The sequence below is a fragment of the Vulpes vulpes genome, chromosome 6, assembly GCF_048418805.1.
Source record: "Vulpes vulpes isolate BD-2025 chromosome 6, VulVul3, whole genome shotgun sequence".
Classification (NCBI taxonomy): domain Eukaryota; kingdom Metazoa; phylum Chordata; class Mammalia; order Carnivora; family Canidae; genus Vulpes; species Vulpes vulpes.
Genome location: NC_132785.1, coordinates 110,664,373 through 110,689,797, shown reverse-complemented (window position 1 = coordinate 110,689,797; position 25,425 = coordinate 110,664,373). Strand labels below are relative to the sequence as shown.

Below are 25,425 nucleotides of genomic sequence, written 5' to 3'. Positions count from 1 at the left end.
TTATTTTTATTTTTTTTGAAAATTAAAAAATTTAAAAAGAATTGATAAAATAAGAAATTGGTTGAAAAAGGGAATAGAAAAAGATTAAAACTTGACTAAAGAATCACGGGGAAAAGCATGAATCTATATACTATTTTCCCGCAGCGCTGGAGTTCTGCAGTTCTCAATGTTCAGTAGACTTCCTCTTGGCTGCCTGTTCTTGCTGATCTTCTGGGAGAGGGGACCGTTGTCCTGATTCTCAGGCATCCTTGCCCCCGGGGAGAATTGCATGACCCTTGCCAGGGTCCAGGCTAAGTAATCTGCTCCAGATTGCTCTAGGTGGCTTTTGCCCCTGGAGGCTTCCCTCGAAGCTTTAGAGGATGACAGCGGAAATGGTGGCCTCCCAATCTCCAGCCCCGGAGCGGAAAGCTCGGCGCCCCACTCCTCAGTGTGCCCTCCAGGAAAAGCGGTCCATCCCTCCTGTCTCCCTGGTCCCCATCTGCACTCCGAGCTCACCCAGCCTGTGATTGAGCATTTCTATCTCGGGCACGCATCCCTGTTTCAGGTCCCCAAATCCTGCAGACTCCTGCGTTGCGCACCCGTGCCGCTCCTCCCGGGGGAGGGTGGGGGGTCTCACTGCGGTCCCGCTGCTTGGGGGGGGGGGGTCCCTGCCTGACTGCAGCTGCGCAGACTGTGCTGTTCCGGGCCTGTGGCCACCCGAGCTGAGAGCCCCCTCCTGGGCTCACTGATGGCAGCTCGCTTCCTCCCTCTGATGCCTGGGAGCTCTGTCGGTCTTCCTGTGACCCTGGGGATCCTGAGACCGCGGGCGAACCACCTAAGGTTCTGCCCCTGCTTTGCCTACCTTGCAGAGAGTGGCCGCACCTCCTACCTTGCAGAGAGTGGTCGCTTTTCTTTCTTTCTTTCTTTCTTTTCTTTCTTTCTTTCTTTCTTTCTTTCTTTCTTTCTTTCTTTCTTTCTTCTTTCTTTCTTTTTCTTTCTTTCTTTCTTCTTTCTTTTTCTTCTTTCTTTCTTTCTTTCTTTCTTTCTTCTTTCTTTTTCTTTTTCTTTCTTTTCTTTTCCTTCCTTCCTTCCTTCCTTCCTTCCTTCCTTCCTTCCTTCCTTCCTTCCTTCTTTTTAAGATTTTATTTATTTATTCATAAGAGACACGGGCAGAGGGAGAAGCAGACTCCACGCAGGGAGCCCGATGTGGGACTCAATCCTGGGAGTCCAGAACCAGGCCCTGGGCGGAAGGCAGGCGCTAAACCGCTGAGCCACCCAGGGATCCCCTCACTTTTCTATTTGTAGAGTTACAGCTGTTCTTTTCTTAGATCTCCAGTTGAGTTCACCGGTGTCTAGCTGAATTCCTGGGACCAGATGAAACTAAGGTCTCCTACTCCTCTGGCATCTTGGACTATTCCCCACCCTCCCTTTTAAAGATGTTATTTATTTATTCACAAGAGACACACCGAGAGAGGCAGAGACATAGAGGAAGAAGCAGTCTCCCTGCAAGGAGCCCAATGTGGGACTGGATCCCAGGACTCCAGGTTCACGCCCTGAGCTGAAGGCAGGCTCCCAACCGCTGAGCCACAAGGTGTCCTTGGACTACCCCTTAAGGTCAGCTCTTTAAACCACTTAAATCATAAAGCCATTTTTATAAGTAGCTGGCATTTATATTAAATGGCTAAAGATAATTTTGTAAAATATAGATCTTATTCCTACACTGCCAAAGCAATTTCCTTTCTGTTTTTGCAAATACTTTATGTCCTTGATAGAGAGTAGAAAACAACAGAAATGAAGTGACCATCAGGTTGTGGAGGAGGACACTGACTGTGCTCTGTCATTGAACAGAACCATTGTTTGCTAAATGTAAAAGTGTTTTAAACAAAACCATTCACTATACATGTAAATCACCATGGTGTTAGGTTAATCATTTGCATTTTTCTCCTTTGCATAATTGTGAGCCAGGCAAACTCAGTGGTATGGTGTAGAATGGTCTGAGATAAAATTTTATTGGTATGACTTGGGAAAAAAGTAGGTTCATCATCAGATATGAATGCATGATATAAATGCTAATTTGAGGTACTGTTCCTTTTCTTAGGAAAAAAAAAAGAATTGGATTGTTTTGACTATTCATTCAGGTGTAGGGAACTTGACAGAGTATATATCATTGCCCTTCTGGATTATGGTAGTCCTTTAGTGGCTTTTAGGATTAAGTGAGGCCAGAAAGAGAAAGAACAGTTAAGTCTATAAAAGTAGAGCGGAACTGGAGTCATTCAAGTAAGAAGTATTTTGTCGTTTCTTTTGAGCAGTCTAGTCATGGACTGGAGTCTAGCCTGAATTAATTGTTTCCTTTTTCTTTTTCTTTCATAAACCCAACCCCAAGATTAAGAGTCTCATTCTCTACAGACTGAGCTGGCTGGGTTCCCCTTGAATTTCATTTTATAAAGATCTGGAAGGTACCACATAAAAGAGTCTTGTTAACAAACCCCAGTCCCTATTGCACATTCAATGGTACTTCTATAAACCACGTTGTAAGGATAAATTTTTTAAAATACTAAAAATTTGGGGCAGCCCCGGTGGCTCAGTGGTTTAGCGCCGCCTACAGCTCAGGGCGTGATCCTGGAGACCCAGGATCGGGTCCCACTTCAGGCTCCCTGCATGGAGCCTGCTTCTCCCTCTGCCTGTGTCTCTGCCTCTCTCTCTCCTCTCTGTGTATTCTCATGAATAAATAAATAAAATCTTAGGGATCCCTGGGTGGCACAGCGGTTTGGCGCCTGCCTTTGGCCCAGGGCACAATCCTGGAGACCCAGGATCGAATCCCACATCAGGCTCCTGGTGCATGGAGCCTGCTTCTCCCTCTGCCTATGTCTCTGCCTCTCTCTCTCTCTCTCTGTGACTATCATAAATTAAAATAAATAAATAAATAAATAAATAAATAAATAAATAAAATCTTAAAAAAAAAAACTAAAAATTTTTCCTCTGATGCAAAAAAGGAAGAACTCCCTTCCTCCCCTTTCTTAAAGCATTTCCTTTAGAAAACTTGTAATTTAAATCTTTTTTCTGTTTTTGAGATGTATATAAATCCTCTAACAAGTTGAATAAGTCACCTGCCAGTTTTACATTTTGGGGCTCTTTGGAGCCATGTCTTTGAAATGGGAGTATTGAGGAGGATGGCACCCTATCTCCCTGGCTTAAATGCCTGGCTCTACAAAGTAGCTTCCTGTTTGTCATAAAGATATGAGAAGTTTTATTTTTCCTTTGGATACAGACAGTTAACATGTAAGTAATGGATTGTATCTTCCTGGCTATCTAAAAGGGCGAGATTTCCTTAACTTTATAGTCTTCTTTAGCAGCTAGCCTGTGATGTACATCACTATGTGATTTAATGCTGATCCAATAATACAACTGTTTCTTTTTCTGCATTTGTGGAGAACATTATTTGGGTTGGCAGGAGATTTTACTTTTAATTACATTTCTGTAACATGTTCCTACTACCAGATGCATTATTAGCATTTATCAGGGATTCTTACCATTACCCAGAAAGAGATATATTGCTATCTTTGTTTAAACACCATGCTAAATTGAAACACAAATCAAGGGAAGGTGCTGAGAAGTGGTGATAGAACTAGAAGTGGAGCTAGCAGTTCTAACTCTGATCCTAAATGAAGAAGAGAAGAGATCCCAAGAGGCCACACTTCTTACCCTGAGTAGTTTAATCTTTCAAGGTAAGTGAAATGGCTTTTCCCTATGGTTCAGTGTAATACAATTCTTCATTTTTTTCAGGGGTAGTTATTTTTGGAGCATAATCCTGTAATCCTGCTGCTTGCACAAATTCAGAGAACGTCAAGGAATCAGATTTTACCCCAGTATGACCTTTTTGCTCTAAAAATAAGCCAATATTGTCCCTGTAGGGCAGGGTGATGGAGCGTCTGAACAATGGCTCTTCAATTCCCAGGAGTGCCCGTGTATGCCGAGAAATTACCTACAAAACAAGAATAATTTTTTAAATGAAAATATAACTAAATCAAAGTTATTTACTTATTTTCCTAGGTCTCTTGAATGTTAACCTCTCATTTCTATGGGAAAATAAGACAATGAAATAACACATGGGAAGGCTTAGTAGCCAGGTTCTTTTTTTTTTTTTTTTAAAGATTTTATTTTTTTTATTAGAATACACAGAGAGGAGAGAGAGAGAGGCAGAGACACAGGCAGAGGGAGAAGCAGGCTCCACGCAGGGAGCCCGACATGGGACTTGATCCCCAGTCTCCAGGATCATGCCCTGGGCTGAAGGCGGCGCTAAACTGCTGAGCCATCAGGGCTGCCCTTAGTAGCCAGGTTCTTACCAAAATATAATTCTTAAGAGAAACATTGAGTGATTTCCTATCTTTTTGTAAGTTCCATTTAAAGATGTTTCTAGGCCCTTGCATCAGCTTGCCATAGATGGGTTCATTTCCTTCTTTTGGCTGAGCAATCTGACCAACCATATGAGCAGATAATACATTCAGAGTAAGAGCCATGACTATCTCTGGGAAGGTTAATAAATAACTTGTCTAAAAAACAAACAAACAAACAAAAAAACTTGTCTAAAAGGGACTCAGTTAATTTGCAATTAAAAAAATCATAACTCAAATAGTTATTCAATTTGTTTGACTAAAAACAAATCTCAAACACTAAAAAGCAGATATTAAAGTTCCAGCTGTTTTGCAGGGGGAGAAAAGTTCCAGCTGTTTTATTAGTACCTATACTTATATATTCTTTACAATATCCTTTGCCACAATTTTCAATGTTTTTAAAACATATTTTGTATTCATTGAGCACCCTGCCACTTGATAGCCTAAATTAAACTGTCACTGCATTTTCAAATTCTAGCTTTGATCATAGGTCTGCTATAACACTGCTACCTAAATTCATATTATGCATCAGGATGAAAATGTAGTCCATGAAATTGCTCCTAGAACACAGCCAAAGGGGTGGGTGGATTTTTCTTTTTTCTTTGTTTTTAAGTTTAGTTTAAAACTACTAGACATAAAAAAAAAAAACCCTACTAGACCTTAGTTACAAGGCTGTAAAATGCATTCAGGCTACAATTATTAGCCTGATGTAAAACTGTCCATTTGTAATGCATTTTAGATAGACAAGATACAGGGCACCTGGGTGGCTTAGTCAGTTTAAATATCCTGTTCTTGGTGTTGGCTCAGGTCATGATCTTGGGTGAGATCAAGCTCTGGATCAGGCTCTGTGCTGATTGTGGAGCCTGCTTAAGATTTGAGATCTCTCTCTCTTTCTGCCCTCTCCCTGCTCCTGCACACATGCTCTGTCTCTAAAAAGAAAAATTACTTTAAAAAATAGATAGACCAGATACCTTTCTTATTAAATCTTACTTGAATTGGTTTTGTTTAGATTCTAGAGATGGTTTGTGTGTAAGAGAGTCTACACAGTTGCCTTGTATTCCAAGTGGGAATAAAATTGAAGTCTGTAGCAAATGAGGTTTCTAAAAGTTTAGATCCAAATTACTACAGATGCCTCTTAAGAATTCTTGTTTGTAAAAAAGAAAAAAAAGAATTCTTGTTTGTAATTGATGCTGGTACATTGAGCACCTTCTTTGGTCAGCACCTCACCCCAAATGTCCCTTATCAGAGCAGGATATTTCACAAATTCCCTGAGGTAAACAGGAGAGACCCTGTAGTCAAACAAATTTATTCACTATTAACCAAAAGAGCTATGTGCCTACTGTAGGCTGAGAAAGTCCAGTACTGTTTAACATTCAAATGCAGAAATTAAAAGTGTTACATAGCTACTGGTTACATGTGGAATAAGGAAATATAATCTAACCATCTCTCTTTTGCAAAGGATCAAGAGGGCTATAAATTAATGGGCTATAAGTTCTTTCTTTAGTTCTTATGAATAACAAGCAACAGATTATACTTTTTTAAAGATTTTTATTTATTTATTCATAGAGACACACACACACACAGAGAGGCAGAGACATAGGCAGAGGGAGAAGCAGGCTCCATGCAGGGACTTGATCCCGGGCCTCCAGTATCACACCCCAGGCTGCAGGTGGCGCTAAACCACTGTGCCACAGGGGCTGCCCAACAGATTGTACTTTTGCTTAAGACTTGAAGCAACTTGTAACTTAACTGAATTAGTAAGGACAATTAAATATAGGTATTCATGAAGATTACTAGGGTTTTCTAAGGATTCTTAATTTTACATTCTAGGATGGTGGCCCATGTTCAATGCTTGGCATCACTGCAGAGCACCCACTTCACATAGTCTCAAGCAGATATTTTAATGCCTATAATTTTCCAGAGGATTCTATTATTACTATATCATCATTGTATGCCATGTTGATTATGGTTTTCAAAGGCTGCTATTCTTTTTTTTCAAGTGGGGCTTGAACTCATGACCCTGAGATCAAGACCTGAGCTGAGATCAAGAGTTGGATGCTTAACTGAGTGAGCCACTCAAGTGTCCCCAAAGGCTGCTATTCTTTTATTTGTAAGCTACTGATGGTTTTGCTTCATCATTACCAATTTGGTAATGCTGTCTGGTTACCTTATAGTATGTAACTATGCACATTTGCATAATTGGGGCCTATAATTTATTTTTAAAGATTTTATTTATTTATTCATGAGAGACACAGAGAGAGAGAGAGAGAGAGAGAGAGAAAGGCAAAGGTACAGGCAGAGGGAGAAGCAGCCTCCATGCAGGGAGCCCAATGTGGGACTCCATCCCAGGTCTCCAGGATCACCTTGGGCTGAAGGTGGCGCTAAACCACTGAGCCACCCGGGTGGCCCTGGTGCCTATACTTTAATTAAACCTAAAGACATAATTGTTATGGTTCAAATATGAATCATCTACACCACCATTATTAAAGCAGATATATAGACTCCTTAAAATTTGCATGTTGATTCATATAACAATGTGGATTAATCTTAAAATTCATTTTGCTAAGGGGAGGAAGCCAGACTCAAAGGCTACATATTATTTTATTCCATTTATGTGACATTTTGGAGGAGGCAAAACTATAGGCACAAAAAACAAGATTAGTGGTTTCCAGGGATTAGGGTGGAGTGATAGGCTGACCACCAAGGAGACACAAGGGGAATTTTAGGGTGATGGAATTATTCTGTATGGTTTTATATGGTGGATACATGATCCTGTGCATTTGTCAAAATCCACAGAACTATCCACTGCAAAGAAACTGTCACATTTTGGAGGACACCAAGGAAATAATGACAGCCAAAGGCAAAGTGGTACCTCTGATTGGATTCTGGAACCAAAAAAGGACATCAGTGGAAAAACTAAAGAAATCTGAATAAATCTGAATAAAGACTGTAGTTTGCTTAATAGTATTATACTATTAATTATTATTATTTTTTAGAGTAAGAGAAAGAGATGGAAGGGTGGAGAGAGAGAGAGAATCTTAAGCAGACTCCATGCAGAACCTGTCATGGCACTCGGAGCTCACAACCCTGAGATCATGACCCAAGCCAAAGTCAAGAAGCAGATGCTTAACTGACTGAGCCACCCAGGTACCCCAATTTATTTGTTTTGATAAATGTCTCCTGGTTACATAAGATGTTTACATTAGGAGTTGCTGGCTTAAGAGTATATAAGAGCTTTGTACTATCTTTGCAACTTTTCTGTAAAACTAAAATTATTTGAAAATTGAAAGTTGAAAAAAGAAAAATATTTTTGTCTAGTGATCATTTGCTCACATATTATGAATCTGTGCTTTTGAAATAGTTTGCATCAAGGCAAGTGTAATAAAATTGCTGGGGTATAAAGCTTGTGAGGCTATATTGTGTAATATAAAATCACGCATACAAAAGAAACAAGCTGATCACCTATATTCTTCTCCAAATATTTATCACAGAGTTCTTTTGTTCACTTGATGGAATTAACAGTTAAAAATATTTTGAAAATTATTTTCCTTTTTTTGTAGATATTTTGTAGCTAGTAGATAGAAATGCAGGTTTCTTTGTGTTTTTTTTTTTTTGTTTGTTTGTTTTTTAAGATTTTGCTTATTTATTTGAGATAGAGTGTGAGAGAGCATGAGCAGTGGGGAGGGGCAGAAGGAGAAGGAGAGGGAGAGGGAGAATCAGGCTCCTGGCTGAGCAGGGAGCATGATGCGAGGCTCAATCCCAGGACCCCAAGATCATGACCTGAGTCAAAGGCAATGGCTTAACTGACTGAGCCACCCAGGTGCCCCTGAGAATTACTTTCTAAGAGACAAACCTGAAGTAGGTGTAATGCTATCTTGTCTAGCTGTCCCCAGAATAAATAAGGTTGATTTCATCTCCTTTTTTTACTAAGCGAATGCATCACTACAAACTGGAATGACAAGATAGTGTCTTTAAGAGCTCCTTTGCCCAGGTTCAAAGAATTAGTGTTTCCTTCCTTCTGTACTCCCCCCATCAGTCTTACCCACACAGTTCACTCTCCTCTAGTCTTCTCAGTATGTTGGAGGAAGGGCAAAGGGAACAGTAAGTTCATTCTGCAGGGTAAGCATGAATAATTATAAAATTAAAGAAGTGAAAGGAGGTTGAAGAGAGCAGAAATGGGCCATACATTAACTGCAAGGCTTGTAAATGGGAGGACAGTTTAAATGTGGTTCAGTTTCTTAGCATCAGGCCCAGACTTCTGTACTCTCAAGTTATTTGCTCTTTCCCCAGTCCTGCCACTCTGCCAAAGCCTATGAATGATGATATAGGAAGGGTTTTTTGGTGTTTTGTCTTGTTTTTAAGATTTATTTATCTGAGAGAAGAGAGAGCAAGTGAGGGGAGGGGCGAAGGGAGAGAATCTTCAATCAGACTCCCTGCTGAGCATGGAGCGTGACTCAGGGCTTGATCTCACCACCCAAGAGATCCTGACCTGATCTGAAACCAAGAGTCAGAAACTTAGCTGACTGAGGCACCCATGTGCCCCAGATGATGCAGGAGAGTTAGCATGAAAAAAGAGTGCCACGCTGTGTAAATGTTGTTAGGGGATACACTGTAGATATACTAGGTGCTCTAATTATAATGGTGGGATTAAAAATGCTTATATATCAGTAAGAAAGGTAACTATAGCATACTCCAGTTGGAGGATGTGATAAAAAAGACGTGACTGCTGATTGACCTGTGAGCTGGACTAGGGCGCTCAGAGGTTCCTCACCCCCTCTCCCGTCCTTGGAATGTGGGTTCCACTTGCCTTTCCTGCTCCCAGAGGCTGCTCTAAGGAACATGGCCTTGAGAGGGTGATGTGATGTTGAAAACCCTTGCACAGTATATGTTACTGAACCCAGTTAGGGTCTTTTTATCAACTTTTGAGATTTGGAGGCAGGCATGGACATCCATTTGTCTTGCTGCCACCCAAGACAAACCTCATATGTAAGTTCCCTTTGTTACTATTAAAACTGCAACCTCCCAACTTGGGAGGTTGCAAGCCTGGGGTGGCTTGCCTCTTTCTCTGGTCTCTTCCTGCCTTCTGAGTACAGGGGCCAAATTCAGATCACATCAGGAAAGCTCCCGAGAGGGTTGAGAACCGATATTAAGCTTATGTACAAACTCTAAAAAGTTACTTCTGTCATAGTGTATAATTAGCTTTTTCATGTGGACCTAAGTGTCAAGCAAGATACCTTTAGGGATGCCTGGGTGGCTCAGCGGTTGAACGCCTCCCTTCAGCCCAGGGCGTTATCATGGAGTCTTGGGATCCAGTTCCACTTCGGGCTCCCTGCAAGAAGACTGCTTCTCCCTCTGCCTGTGTCTCTGCCTCTTTCTCTCTCTCTCTGTGTCTCTCATGAATAAATAAATAAAATCTTAAAAAAAAATAAGATACCTTTAAATGTCTTGATCTTTATTACTCTGTGACTTCAAGGAGAGGCCACTTTTGTCTGGTGACTTTAATAAGTATTCTAAAGTTTGCTTATTCAAAGTTCTGGGGGTATAAGGATAGTCCACTGGATTAATTATTTACTTTTGAAGATTTCAAAGATTTTTAAGACCTCTTATTTCTTGCAAAGGCCAGTAAAAGCATAATTAGAATTTTTCTTATTGCATTGTTGATACTGTATTTTAAGAATCAGAATGTCAAAAAAAAAAAAAAAAAAGAATCAGAATGTCAAAGAAACAAAATGAATTGACAGACTGAAAAATGTTTTCTCATAAGAAGCTAAAATTCTGGTACTTAAACATTTCAGGAGCTTGTATTACAAGTTACTATTTTGCTAATTCTGTTCTTTATTTTTATTTAGAAATCCAATACACTATAAACATAAGTAGGAATTAGAGCTCATAAACACTCATAAAATAAATCTCATCTGATTCCAAAGACTATTCGAGTTTGAGAACTACTGGGGCAGGGCTTACAGGCAAGCATGTAGTGAATGAACACTGATACGTTGGAGTGGGGGGTATTAAAGGCAAAGTTATAAATGTGATTAGTGTGAAGTTTTATCAATTATGAAACACTGTAAGTAGAAGGTAGTGTTATGCAAAGATGCATAATCACAGACTGCTAGCGCTGGAAAGATCGTAGGAAACTGAGGTCCAGTGTGACTTGTCTCAGTTAGGTAGCAAAGTAGCCAAATGCGTATGGTGTTGTAAAAGTGCCAAATGGGTACATATACAATGTGTGAGAGCTTGTGGGGAGAGGTTACTGGGGTTGGAGAGATCAGGAAAGACTTCATGGGGAGACAAGAACTGAACTGGGTCCAGATGGATGATTAAGGTTCATATTAGTCATACAGTGGGGAGGGGGACTGAGCCCAGATGTAGAGGGAGGAATGCACAAGACAGGAGTTGAAGAGTGTGAGTCAGACCCATGAAGCTGAGCAGGAGACTCCTGTAGAGAGGTAGAGGAAATAGTGGCTGGAGAAAACCTGTGGAGTGCCTTGAGCCCTAAGCTAAGGAACTGCAAGCACAGAGGATCCAAAGGTTTCTGAGTAGTCTATGAAAAGTTGGAGGGTGAGAATCTAATAGTAGGGCTGTTGAACCCAAAGGGCCTATGGACAGAGGCTAAAAGCAGGAGGCTACTGGAATGTTCTAGGAATGAGGCAAAAGAGGTCTGAACAAATGGGAATGGAAAAAAGCAGATGTTAAATGCAGGACTGACAGTTCTTGGGATTTTTGTGGGGCTCAAAGGGGAGAGGAAGGAAGAAACCATTGTGGGGGGGGAGGTGTAGAGGTGTGTGTGTGGGGGGGGGGCACTGGGATTATGATCACACCACTGACAGAAATAGGAGGCTGGGTTGGAAGAAAAAGGAGATTGGTCTGAGACAGAAGGTGGCACTGTTACAGCGCTCTCTCTATAGGAAAACATGAAACACAACTTACCTTCATGTCCTCAAAATCTGTTATCCCCATCTGAGGGAGGTTTGAGCAGTTTACATGAATGAGCTTTCGGCCACAGATGAAGTTTGTAGTAAAACACTCCTGTTAGTACAGGAACATCACTCAAATGATGTATAGCAAATAGCAGGAAGAAAACAAAGAGGGAAGAAGGAAGGAGCGAGTGAGGGAGGGAAGGAGAAGAAAGGATTGGAGGAAGAGAAGGAAGGGGGGGAGAGATAAGTCAAGAAAAAGCTGTAATTTAATTTTAAATTAAATTCAAATTTAAAAGAATCTTAACAATCCCACATATTTTCTGTCTAAACTCTCCATTAAATTCCATACTCCTCCTTAATATTTTTTGGCATGATACAACCAGTGCTTCTTTCATGCCTCAATTACATTTTTAAGTACCGGGTACAAAAGATTTCAGGTCTTGTGTTGTAGCCTAAGAACATAGTTGGCATCAACAAAATGAGGACTCACCCTATCTTTTTTGTTTGTTGCTCCCATTTAAAAAATTTTTTGTTATATATTTTTTTATTGATGTACCATTGGCATTCACTCTATTTAATAAAACTACTTTTGGTGAATTGGCTATTTAAATAGTACTGTTAGGTGCTCATGATACACATGACAGATTTGGCACAGTCACTTAAGATTAATAGCACAAGTTAAGGGAGCTGCCGCTGAAACAACTTGACAAAGTACCAAAAAGTCTACATTGGACAAAATCTGTTTAAAAAAGTTTTCTGTGAAAAAGGGCCTATATGAATTTCTTAGTCTTTATTCAAGAATTGCAGAGAAGTATACTCATTGTGGTAAGTAGGGGAAACAAATGTGGCCCTCCCTTCCTCTATCAAAATACATCAGTGGAAAGGACAAATTTTAATCCAAGTTACCTCTACCATAGTCCAGAACTTTTCTATGCTTCTTCTAGTGAAGAAGAGGCAAGAGCTCAGGTAAGGGTAAGAGGAATAAGAGAAGGATGACAGCGTGTGATTTTTTAAAATGTTATTTTTGTATACCTTGTATTGAGGGAAGCCTAGCTCACTAATCCACTCTGCAACTTTCTCTGGGCTCCATTTAAGATAGTCAAATTGTGGCTGCATGCTTTCTTTTGGCTGGGTTTCTTGATCTTTGTGTAGCTGTTTCTCCAAGTCTACAACTTTTTCACTAAAAGAATCTCTTAAATCGCTCTGAGAGTCTGTGAGGTAAGAGTAGAACTCACTACCGGTATCAGTAAGCTCATACAGTTCGCTAAAACCTTTAGAAAGCTCATAATCTGTATTTGTTGAGCCTGCTTCACTTATTGTGAGCGACCTGAACATAGTTTCTCTTCTAGCTTTCCTGATTTCACTTACTGAGAACTTTCTTGTTTGATAGTCAGAGTGTTCTGACAAGGGCTCATCCTTGTCTACAGAATGGTTAAGTTTGACTGGTTTTGGCATATCTTCCTTGGAAACTTGTGTACATGACTCTATTCTTAGCGGTAGTTTTGGTTTATCTGGTAACTCTAAATCTTTCTCTGCTTGTGTCTTCTTTTGAATCTCTGGTTTGGTCTTCTGTGGTGGCATTTGATCTGTTTCCTCACTTGATTTTCTTGGTTCTATCTTTGGAAACTTTGGCTTTAGACCTTTCTCCTCTGTTGACTCTCCTACTGTCTCCTCTGATTTGGACTTCTGTGGTGGTGCTAGTCCTGTCTCCTCCGTTGATTTTCTTTGCTTATCTTTTTGCTCTGATGGTTTAGTTTCCTCTAGTGGTTCTAAAGCTTTCTCCACAGTTGATTCTTTCAGTGTCTCCATCTGAACTTCTGGTTTGGTCTTTCCTGATGGCCCTAGACCTATTTCCTCAATTGATTTTCTTGATTTTTCTTCAAGAAATTCTGATTTGGTCTCTTCAAGAGGCTCTGTCCTTTTCTCCTCAGGTGACTTTCTTTGGGCTTCCTTTGGACTCTTCAGTGTGGTCATCTTTGGCGGCTGTAGATCTGCCTCTTCAATCAATTTTCTTGGTTTCTCGCTTGGAAATTCAGGTTTGGTTGGCTCCGGAGGTTCTAGACCTGTTTCTTCATATTGCTCTGTAAGTGAATCCTCCAGAACTTCTGGTTCGGTCTCTTCTAGTAACTCTAATCTCGTCTCACTGATTGAGGCCCCTGGAACTTCAGACTCGGTCTCCTCTGGTAGCTCCGGATCTGTTTCCTTAGCTGACTTTTTGAGCACATCCTCTGCAACATCTACTTTGGCCTCCTTCCGTGGCTCTAAATCTGGCTCCTCATCATCCGTAAGAGCCTCCAAATCCTTGAAAAGCTCTCCTACGATCTCTCTGACCGTCTCTGACTCTGCCTCCTGGGGACTCTCTAGATCAGTCTCGCTAGGAAGGCCTCCCTCCGACCCTTTGGGCGTCTCCCCGTCGGACGAGCCGGCTGGCGTTAGGTGTCCGTGTGCGTTCTCGGGCGCCCCCACTTTGAGGTCCTCTTCCTCCACCTGTGGCTGGGGTTCCCGGTCAGTCTCTACAGGCAGCTCGGAGCCTCCCTGTGCCGTGGTGTCGGCTTCGGCGTCTTGAGCCACTTCCAGAGGAGCAGGCACTTCCCGTGCCCCATTCTCCAGGTCTTCTCCTTCCAACGAGCCGGACTCCCGGACTTCAGCCATGACGCACGTAAGCCGACGCGCCCAGGCCTCCTAGCAACCCCAACTTCCGATAGCGTCTCCATGGATACCGTGATTTCCGGCCGAGTGTTCCTGAATCTTCCCTCAGGTTTTGTTTGTTCTGTCAAACCCTGTCTAAAAACCTGCGACCAAAAGCCCGCAGCCGCCCTCCCCGCGGCCGCGCCGCCAGCCTCCGCGGCCCAAACCCCGCGGCCGCTCGGGGGCCGGCGCGCTGCCTCTTCCGGCCCGCGGGCCACGCTCGGCTCCTCCCGCCGCCGCTGCCGCCGCCGCCGCCGCGCGCGCTCGGCCTTCGGCTGTTTCCGGAGTCACCCGCGGCCGGCGGCGGAGGCGCTCCCCGGGCGGGCTGCAGATGTCGGAGCGGCAGGCGGCCGGGGCACCGGCGGGCCGCGGCGGGGACGGCCCGGGAGTGGAGGGGAGCCAGGCGGCCGCCTCAGGTACGCAAGCCGGGGGCGGCGGGTGGGTCCGCCCGGCCTCGGGGCCCGCCGGTCGCGCGAGGCTCGGCCGCGCCCCGGCCCGCTCCGCCCGCGCCCCTCAGCGGAGCCGACCCGCCGCGCCCGGGCCTCCCCTTCGCGCGCGGAGCCCCCCGCCTTCGCCCCCGGGGCCGCGCCCCGCGCCCCCGCCCCCGCCCCCGCCCGGCCCGGGACTGCGCTCGGGCTGCCGGCCGCTCGTTTCGAAATGCCGGTGGTTCCTGCCCGCTTCCTTTCTCGGATCGGCCCGGATGGCGCTGACCGGGCTGCTCTGCCCGCGCGCGGGCGGCTCCCCGGCCCTGGGTCGGCCCAGCCTGGCCCCTCGCTTGGCCCCGCGCCCCCGGCGCCCCCCGCACGCAGGCCCCGCGCCTCGGTCGCTCCGGCCGCGGCGGTCGAGAGGCGGAGCGGGCGCGGCGCGGCCCGAGCCGACCGCACCGAGCGGCTGAGGTAGGGGCGTGGGCGTCCTCCCTCCTCGGCCGGCGCCCGGCTCCCTTCTGGGTCAGCCGCCCCCGCGAGTTCCTGCTCCCGGGTTACCTCAGCGTCGGGAGGCGACGGGGCCCCCCTAGGCTCCCCACACAGCGAGAGTCAGAGGGCAGGGGAGAGAGCTGGCCTCACTGAGTGGCAGGTACAAATTAATTTCTCACGTCTGAAGTGAAAACAGACACCGTCGCCTGTGGTGGTAGAGGTGGTGCCGGGCGCCTAGGTAGACGCGGAACCTTCAGCGTCCTGATGGGGTGACCTTGGGCAAGTCACTTCTCCCGGTCTCAGTGTCCTTTCCCATATATAAAACGTGGGTACTCATAGTACCCGCCTGGTAAGATTGCCAGGAGACTACACGAGCCCCCTCGGGGTGAGGCACCGGTGCCTAGCCCCGGGTACACCCTATAACGGGTTATTCATTATTGTAGGATCTGGTTTTGCACACGTCGACTCCGTGTGCGTCAGAGGTGTCCCTGGATGTGTGTCTTCCTGCACGGTGATTTTTCTCATTTTTGCTTCTATCCCAAATACCCCCCCATCCTCTAATGCTACTTCAGTCAGACACACACGCATCTTTGAATCACCCAGTTTTTCCCCCATGACTTTGTCCTCTTGTTTTGAAACATCTTAACAGCAGTTTTTGCCTTTTTTTTTTCTTTGTACAAACTTTTATGCTTTGTGGTATATTCAGAATTGATGGCATGTATTTAACATTATAGCGATAGCAATGTTGAGCATGATTTCTAAAAGATTCAGCAAGTGAGCGTTCAAGAGTCTCATAAACATCTGTCCCTTGTATATGTCAATATTTATGAGTTGAGGGTTGTTTTTCTTTCTTTCTTTCTTTCTTTTTTTTTTTTTTTACTTCCCCTTTAGCTCCTTGGGTGCTTTTGGCAATCAAACTCAAAACACTTTAAATAGAAAAGGGTTAAGAATAATCGAATACCTTAGACGATGCTGGTGGGTTTGTCTCTGAGGGTCTTCCTCTCCCCCATCCCTTTGAATTGGGTCCTCCATTTTTTTCCCCTCAGGACAATGCTAGAAATGCTTCTGGTTACTTTCTTCCTCTTGCCCTTAGCAGGGTGAGTGTAGGTTTCTTTTTCGTCATGTAGGGCGTTGTTAATGTAGCACATAGCACGCTCTTTCCCTTGAGGTAGGATTTATTGCTAATAAAATGATAGGAATGATAACTTACGTTAATTGAATGCTTCTCTGTGCCAAAAAGTGGACCAAGATTTACTTGTATTATCTGACTTAATCCTGTCAGCATTCATTTTCTCCCCATTTTATTTGATTTGATTTTTAAAGATTTTATTTATTAGAGCCAGAGAGAGGACACGAGTGGGAACTGGGGGCGGTGGGGTCCGAGGAGCAGGAGAGGGAGAAGCCGACTTCCCACTGAGCCTGACATGAGCGGGGCTGGATCCCAGGACCCTGAGATCATGATCTTGAGTCGAAGGCAGACACTCAACCGACTGAACCACCCAGGTGCCCCTTTCTCCCCATTTTATGGAAGAACAAACTATAGCTGAGACAGTTTATCTGCCCAAGTGACTGTGGCAATTTTGCTGTCTGTATGAAACCGACACCTTGTTGTGATGAAGTCTACAATCGTTTGTTTTTATTGGCTGTTGATCCAGTATTGGTATTCCAGGGCAGGTTATGGTCTTTGTCCTCTAGATGTGTTTAGTTTGGTAAGATGAGAATACCCCAGGAACAAACATCAGCGACTCAAAACATATAATTAAGTGTCTGTTATTACAGTTCTTTATGTACTTACCCTCCAAGAAATCTGCTTTAGGGAGGGACAATCTGTCTCCTCTGCTTATGTCCTAGAGCCCTTGATGTTGTGTCCTGGAGGTTCTATAAATATTTGCTGGATTGTGAGGCAAAGTCTCAACACAGAGATTTGGAGGAGCACCAAATGCATATGAAGAATTAAAGTTGAGATAATTAAGATTGTTCCTTGGGTTAAAGCCGTGGTTCTCAACCAAGGGCGATTTTTCCTGGGGATGCTCAGGGAATGTTTTGGTTGTCACTGCTGGGTCTGGGGAGGAGGGGTGGGGCTGTCCCTGATATCTAGTGGGTAGAAGACGGGGATGCTGCTAAACACTCTGCAATGCACAGGACAACCCTGACGAGGAAGAATTATTTGGCCCCAGATGTCAGCAGTGCTGCTATTGAGAAGCGCGTTAGCATGAACCTGGATTTCCAAAGCAGTGGAGAAATCATACATCTGGCTTGGCTCAGAGTCGTAGAACCTGGGGAATAAACTTTAAAAACTGCTTCAAGTGAGGAGTTTGTTTGATTGGATCCTTCTGCCACCTTATTCTAGAATATGACCCAATAAGCAAACAATAGAGGCCTGAGAAAGAATGAAATTGAAAGAAGTATCTGGGGGATCCCTGGGTGGCTCAGCTGTTTAGCGCCTGCCTTTGGCCCAGGGCGTGGTCTGGGAGTCCCGGGCGGAGTCCCACATCCGGCTCCCTGCCCAGGGTCTGCTTCTCCCTCTGCCTGTGTCTCTGCCTCTCTCTCTGTGTCTCTCACGAATAAATAAATAAAATCTTAAAAAAAAAAAAAGTGCCATTCTCAGAGAGAAAGCAGCAATTAGAAATGAGTTTGGACATTCAGTTGTTATTGAATTAAAGGTTTTGATTTTTTTAAAAAGTAAAGGTTTTGATTTTTCTATGTATCTTATTCCTTCAAAGCAGAAATTTGTTTTTTAACAATATTCTCTTCTGACAGTACCTTTTAAGTTTCTTCATGTTTGTTAGCTGGTTTTATTTTTTTATTTTTTTAAAGATTCTATTTGGGATCCCTGGGTGGTGCAGCGGTTTAGCGCCTGCCTTTGGCCCAGGGCGCGACCCTGGAGACCCGGGATCAAATCCTGCGTCGGGCTCCCTGCATGGAGCCTGCTTCTCCCTCTGCTTGTGTCTCTGCCTCTCTCTTTCTCTCTCTCTCTCTCTCTCTCTCTCTGTGACTATCATGAATAAATAAATAAAATCTTTTAAAAAAATAAAGATTCTATTTATTTATTTGAAAGAGACAGAGCATGAGCAGGGGAGAGGAGAGAGGGAGACGCAGACTCCTCGCCAAGCAGGGAGCCCAACGCGGCTCAGTTCCAGGACCCTGAGATCATGACCTGAGCTGAAATGAGATACTTAACCAGCTGAGCCACCCGAGTGCCTCTTAGCTGAAGTTTTAAGTGATGAAGTGAGAAAACTCCATGTTCTTCTGGTGACCACAGTGCTCTTACTGTTTTGTGAACTGTAATTGTTTCTAATAATCCTTTATGTGGGGCACCTGGGCCCTCAGTCCCCAAGAGGAGAGAGAGATCACTTTTTAGATAGTGAAACTGTCTTGAGGCAAACATGTTGCATCACTTAAGGGACTTTTTTTTTACACGCTTAGGGCCCTTTGTGGAAAATAAATGGCAAAGTCTGTTATGACCTTGAAGTCCGCATTAGAACTTGGCTTGGTGTATATGACTGTGAGAGCTATGAAGGCACTTAGACGCTAAGGACTGGAATAGATCAGGTGAATTTGTTGTGATTCTTATATAGGTCTCAGAGCAGTGTAGTAAGTCTTTTTGCAGTCATAAGGACTGATGAGAAATTGGATCACGTAGTCTCTGGATTTGGTTGGAATATAAACTCAGGGGCAGTCCGGGTGGCTCAGCGGTTTGGCCAGCCTTCAGCCCAGGGTGTGATCCTGGGGTACTGGGATCGAGTCCCACGTCAGGCTCCCTGCGTGGAGCCTGCTTCTCCCTCTGCCTGTGTCTCTGCCTCTCTCTCTGTGTGTCTCTCGTGAGTAAATAAATAAAATCTTAAAAAAAAAAAAAAAGGAATATAAACTCAGGCAGTTTCTTTTTGTTTAAGCCTCTTGAGTCTTTAACCACATAACCTGCTTTTGGTTCCTCTGCCCTGAATCTAAAAGGCCAGGCTAATTATCTCTGCAGCCTGTTTAGTGAAGGGGAAGTCTTATGAGACCTGTTCTAGAGAACTCTGACCTGATATTCAAATGCTTTAGAAAAAACCCTGTTTTTTTGGTTCTCTTTGTAGAGAAAGTACAAAGTACACAATAAACTTAAATCTGTAGCATGATTAGAATGTCTGAAACCATATTCTGGTAACATAGAAAACTTGTATTTTAAGTATTGTCAAAAATAAAATAAATCATTATAGGAAAGTTTCTTTTCTTTCCTCTTCGCCGTGTTTTAGAGGCTATCAGTTATAAATTTAGTTATTCTTGGCTTCCATTTTCCTTTCTCTGTTCATTGTTTCCAAAACTGGCCATGCACGTACCATGTCATGGTTTTTGCCAAGTTAGAGAATGCATTCCAAAATTATTTGATTATTATTTTTTCTATACATTGACATTAAACATTTTATTTCATTCTAAATGATATCTGTGCTATTACTATTTTGATGTATCAACTTTTCCTAATACATGTTAAAATAAATACCCATTAAAAAAAAAAACAACATGTTTTCCTGTATACCATCTAAATTTGCAAAACTTACCCTGGTTTCTCTGGTCTTGGAATACTTGTTGAATTGGTCTATATTTGGCTGACATATTAAAAACTATCTACAGAAAAATTGACTTTTTCTTCTTTATAGTGGTCTAAATTTCACTGAATAAATTTAGGAAACATAACAAACTGTTAGTAACGGTTTTCTCTCTCTACAACAGGACTGTATCTTCCACACTTGATACCCCTGGAAACAAAATTAAGAATTTCTTTCTCCTTTTCTTACTTCCTGCCTCTCTGAATCCAGTTACAAGTTGTTTTACCAGTAGTTCCTACATAATTTAGCAAATACCTTTAACCTTGAAAATCAAGAGTGCTATCTCTTTTTCACTTTTTTCCCCTTTGCATACTTTAAGCTGATAAGGTGCTAGGAGAAGTGGCTTCTAACATATGAAAAATACTCAACCTAATTTTCGATAAGAGACTTGCAAATCATATATACACTGGGCAGTTTGATATCTCAGTATGTTGGTAGGGGTGTGCAGGAACAGGAACTTTCATGCACTGCTGTTAGGAGTGTAAATTAATACAAATGCTGTGGAGGGCAGTTTGCCAGTATCCATTATAATTACAGTATATGCTCTCATCGATCCATTCCTTCCAGGAATTTATCCTCTATAGATTTATTCTTAAGCCTATTTAGTGACACAGACACAAAGTTAGTATAGCATAGTGTGTAATGGCAACAGATTAGAAAGGACATAAATGTCCATTAGTAGGGAACTGGTTAGGAATATCCAACCAATGAAATATTTATCTAATCAGCTGTAGAAAAAAAACCTTTCATATATGGTTATGGGAAGATCTCTGACATATAAATGGAAAAAATAAAGTATGTTTAATATGCTCATTATTTGTATAAAAAGAACATATATGCACATACATATTTATGTGTATAAAGTATCTCTGGGAGACTGCACACAACCTAATAACATTGGCTGCTTTGGGTGGTGGGAACTTAGACCAGTGGAAGTTTTCACTGTATTCTTTTATGCTTTTTGAATTTTGAATACTATGAATATATTATCTATTTAGAAAAAATACATGTGTCATGAGATTCTTCACTGTGTTTATATTTTAAGAGATAGTCTGTACATCTCTTTTGCTTTTCTACTCATCAGGAACTGACCCTTTCTGGGCTTTTTTCTCTCAGATGAATTTTTTATGAAATATAGGTTGTAAATCTCTTTAGGGATCAATTTTATGTTATTATTTAAATCTGTTTTTTTTTTAAATTATTTTTGTGCTAACTTCATTTCTAAGGATAAATCAAAAGGGGTAGAACCACTACTTAGATAAGCTGTTACATTTAGCCAATGACAAGAGAGAAGGCAGATTTTTAAAATTTCTATTTTGTTTCTATTTTATTCAGTAAGATATTTTCAAATTGAAAAGGTAAAGAGGCAATGTTGGTTTGTTTTGAGTAATGGTAGACTAGTAATCAGATCAGTTCTCCCACTGGGGACAATTAGGAAATAATTGTCAACATATGAATATTTGCTTGAATATCCTGGAAAGCTAGCCAGATAATGAAGAATTACTAGACTATAATCAATGTGAAGGCAGAAGTATAAAGATAGAGGCCCAAGGATAAGAGTCCATTTTGGGGTCTTCTTTCACATCTGATGGCATATGCTGGATTCGTAAGTGGGGAGGCTTTTCAAGGCTGCAGATGTGCCTTTCTGGATTAGAGAGGCAAAGATTAATGTTTAGAACTAATCAAGTGGGGGGAACCTGGTGAACTCCCTTTACTCTAGGTTGGGACTATGAAAGGCCATGTTCTGAAAGTAAGGGTAAATTAGAATTAGGCCATTGCAGGGACTATAACTCAGCTTCAGAAAAATCTTAAATTCGTGAAATTGGGTTAAGGTGCCCCCAGGCTACTAATGTCCCCAGGTATGTGGAAAAAGCAGAGGCAAACCTCTGGAGGCTCATATAGATTAGGCTTTAGATTATTTCTACAATTTTGTGAGAACAGTTTCTGGCACATTTCCTAAATGACCAGATGCCTGAGAAGAGAATGTGAACAAAAATCAAAAGAAACAACAGGTAGTAAAAATCAATCCAAAGGGGCACCAGACTAAAACATAATTATATTTATTATGCTCAAAATAAAAGACAAGTTTGAGATATTTGGCAAATAATTAAAATTTATAAAAATAGAACCAAATAGAAATTCTATAATTGAAACATACAGATGAGAATTTAGAACTCAGTTGATAGGTTTAGCAAAAAGTTGCTATATCTGAAGACAGAATAATGAACTGATCAGAAGAAAATATCTAGAAGGAAATATGTAAAAGTGCAACAGTGGAAAATTCAGGAAAGAGGTCAGAGATATAGAAGATATGGTGAAAAGGTCTAACACTTGTATAATTGGAGTCTTAAAAGGTGAGGAGAGCAAGAATGGACAGAAGCAATGTTTGATGAGATAATAGCTATGGGATGCCTGAGTGGCTCAGCGATTGAGCGCCTGCCTTCGGCCCAGGGTGTGATCCTGGAGTCCCAGGATTGAGTCCCACATTGGGCTCCTGCATGGAGCCTACTTCTCCCTCTGCCTATGTCTCTGCCTCTCTCTCTTTGTCTCTCATGAATAAAATCTTTTAAAAAGAGAGAGAGAGAGATAATAGCTATGAATTTTCCAAAGCTAATGGAATGCACAGTTTTAAGAAGCCCTACGTATCCCAAGCAGAAGTACAATGAAATCTATAGTAGATACACATTAAGGTAAAACTGCTATAAAAATGGGGCACCTGAGTGGCTCAGTTGGTTAAGAGTCTGAGTTGTATTTTCTGCTCACGTCATGATCTCAGGGTCATGAGATGGAGCCCCATGTCAGATTCTGCGCTCAGTGGGGAGTCTGCTTGAGATTCTCTCCTTCTCCTTCTGCCCTTCCCCCCACTGGTGCATGCTCTTGCTCACTCTCTAAAAAAAATTTAAAAAAATCTTTTAAAAAATTGCTAGAAAGCCAAAACAGAAAAAAAGCAGCCAGAAAAAATTAGAGTGTGCCTTGAAAGGAATAGTAATTGTTAGCTGACTTCTGCACAGAGCAGTAGAAGCTAGATCATCTTTAGAATACTGAAAGAAATACCAATAGAGAATTTTTTTTCCAGGACAATAGTATTTAAGAATGAAGATAAAATAAAAATATTTTCAGGCAATCAGACACAGGGTTTGCCACTGCAGACTGGCACTTATGGAATAACTAAATTCTTCAGGCAGAATCAGAATGATCTCAGATGAAAGGAAAATCACAATTTCATCTCACTCATTACCATAGATGCAAAAGGTCATGACCAAAATGTTAGCTGACTAAATCCAGCAATATATGTGACCAAGTTGAGTTTTTTCAGGAAGGCAAAGGAGTTTTAACATTTTTAAGATTTTATTTATTTATATATTTGAAAGAGAGTGCATGGAAGCATGAGCTGGAGGGAGGGGCAGAGGGAGAGGGAAAAGCAGACTCTCCACTGAGCAGGGAGATAGACATGGGGCTCTATCTCAGGGCCCTGAGATCACCTGAGCTGAAGGCAGATGCGTTACCAACTGAGCTACCCAGATGCCCCATTTTAATACCTTTTAAAAGTCTGTAAATCACCATTTTATTTTTTTTTATTTTTTATTTTTTTGTAAATCACCATTTTAATGTGCAAGTGGATAAAAACCATCAGCTTAATAGGTGAAGAGAAAGTGTTTGATAAAATTCAACCTCCATTTATGATTTAAAACTCTTGGGGCAGCCCAGGTGGCTCAGCAGTTTAACGCCTCCTTTAGCCCAGGGTGTGTGATTCTGGCGACCCAGGATCGAGTCCCACGTCGGGCTCCCTGCAAGGAGCCTGCTTCTCCCTCTGCCTGTGTCTCTGCTTCTCTCTCTCTGTGTGTCTCTCATGAATAAATAAATAAAATCTCAAAAAAAATAAAACTCTTAGCAAAGTAGGGATAAAAGAAAACATTAATTGGATAAAGTATACCTACAAAAAACCTATAAGCAGTTATCAAACTTAATGGTGAGATTTGAAAGTTTTCCTCCTGAGATCGGAAATAAGACAAGAATGCCCACTTTCATCACTTACTATTCATCATTTTATTGGATGTCCTAGCTAATACCGTCAGGCAATAAAAAGAAAACGTATGAAGATTAGAAAGGAATCCTGTTAAATCTTTTGTTTACAAATGATTACTATGCATGGAAAATCCAGAAGAATCTACAGATAAATTATTAGAACAAATAAGTTTGTCCAGATTTCTGGGTATAGAGCCAATAGGCAGAATTTAATTGTGTTTATATATACAAGCATATATATATATATATATATATATATATATATATATATATATATATGAGATATTGTGAGTTTGGTTCCAGATCACTGCAATAAAGCAAATATTGCAATAAAGCAAGTGAAGTTTTTGGTTTCTCAGTACATAAAAAAGTGATGGTTATGCTATTTTGTAGTCTATTAGATGTACAATAGCAATATGTCTAAAAAAAGTGTAATACCTTAAGTTAAAAAATACTGCTAAAAAATACCATCATCTGGGCTTTCAGCAGAGGTGCAATCACTGATCATAGATCACCATAACTAATATAATGATAATGAAAGAATTTGAAACATTGCAAGAATTATCAAAATGTAACACAGACACAAAATGAGCAAATGCTCTTGGAAAAATGGTGCTGATAGAATTGCTTGACACAGGGTTGCCACAAACTTTGTCAAAAATGCAATATCTGCAAAGTGTAATTAATAAAGTGAAGCACAATAAAATGAAGTATGCCTGTACCAGCAATGAAGTTAAAAAATATATAAAAATAGTATTTACCATAAAGAAAATTCAAATACCTAAGAATAAATCTCACAAAATATATGCAAAGTCTTTGTGTGGAAAATTATAATACATTATTATTATTTTTTTTTTTATTTTTGACAACCAGAACATACATTGTGTGATTAATTGTTGAAATCCTTAAGGACTGGGTTGCAACACCTGTCTTCTTAGTAAGGTTTAGGTGTTGTTCCTTCACAGAATACAGGGTTGAATCTGCAGTATACAATTTTTAGCTGCCTCATTTGACCAGCCCCAGTGGTGTTTTGTCTTTTAGTTTTGGCACTCCAGTTATACTTTCACTTCTGCTTGGTAGGAAAGCCACATTTGCCATAGGCTCACTTCCAAAGGTGGGAGACATACAGAGTCACAGTGTGCATGTCTTATTGCAACCTTTTCCAAATGATGACATCCCCTTTGTCATCTCATTTCTGTGGCCAGGACCCTATAATTATGGAGAGATATGAAAGAATAAATAAATGGGAAGAGATCATATTCCTAGATCAAAAGACTCAATATTGTAAAGAAGTCAGTTCTCCCCAACTTGATATATAAGTAAAATAATCCCAGTAAAAATCCCAGCAGGGTTTTGGTGGGGTTTTTGCATGGAAATTTGACAAGCTAGTTCTAAAAAATATGTAGAGGAATGAAAGGCCATAAATAGTGTATATAAAAATACTTGAGTAAAAACAACAAGATGGAAAGATTTGCTCTATTAGGTATCAAGATTTATTTTAAAGCTCTTACAGAATAGTCTAATAAGGTCTAGGAATAGAATAAAATCCTAGAAACGAAATATTTGATTTACAATAAAGATTATACTGTAGAGCTGTGAGGAAAGAATGGCAAATGTTGCTAGGACTATTGAATATCCTAAGAGAAAGGAAAGAAGGGAAAGACGAGAAATTTGATCCTTATCTCACCATACACACAAAAAATCAATTCTAGTTGGATTGCATACAAACATGTGAAAGGCAATATATAATAAGCTCCTAAAAGAAAGTATAGGAGAATATATTGATCTCAGTGTAGGAGAAGACCTCTCAAGACAAAGGGCTAATAAGGAAAAGAGTGATATGCTTTGACTACGTTAAAATGAAGAACTTGGGATCACCAAAGGACACTATTAAAAAGACTGAAAAGGTAAATTACAGAGT

The 25,425-nt window shown here is 41.5% G+C and overlaps 2 protein-coding genes across 3 annotated transcripts in view; one reads left to right on the top strand and one right to left on the bottom strand.

Moving 5' to 3' along the window:
* Positions 1–3,202: 3,202 nt before the first annotated feature.
* SAMD15 (sterile alpha motif domain containing 15) lies at positions 3,203–13,945 on the bottom strand. The gene is made up of 3 exons (XM_025996425.2): positions 12,323–13,945; positions 11,301–11,399; positions 3,203–3,961 (listed from the first exon to the last, which is right to left on the bottom strand). The coding sequence occupies exons 1-3, from the start codon at positions 13,940–13,942 to the stop codon at positions 3,725–3,727; spliced, it is 1,956 nt and encodes a 651-aa protein (XP_025852210.2). The 5' UTR covers positions 13,943–13,945; the 3' UTR covers positions 3,203–3,724.
* Positions 13,761–25,425, top strand: part of TMED8 (transmembrane p24 trafficking protein family member 8) — a 32,067-nt gene continuing 20,402 nt past the window's right edge. Inside the window, exon 1 of one of the 2 annotated variants that reach the window (XM_025996427.2) lies at positions 13,761–13,949. Coding sequence is in view for 1 of the 2 variants with exons in the window: in XM_072762097.1 (XP_072618198.1) it covers positions 14,310–14,394 (85 nt within the window). In the remaining variant the exon portion in view is untranslated. Of the gene's footprint in view, positions 13,950–14,132; positions 14,395–25,425 lie in introns of those variants that run through there. The other variant, XM_072762097.1, reaches the window with a different exon arrangement.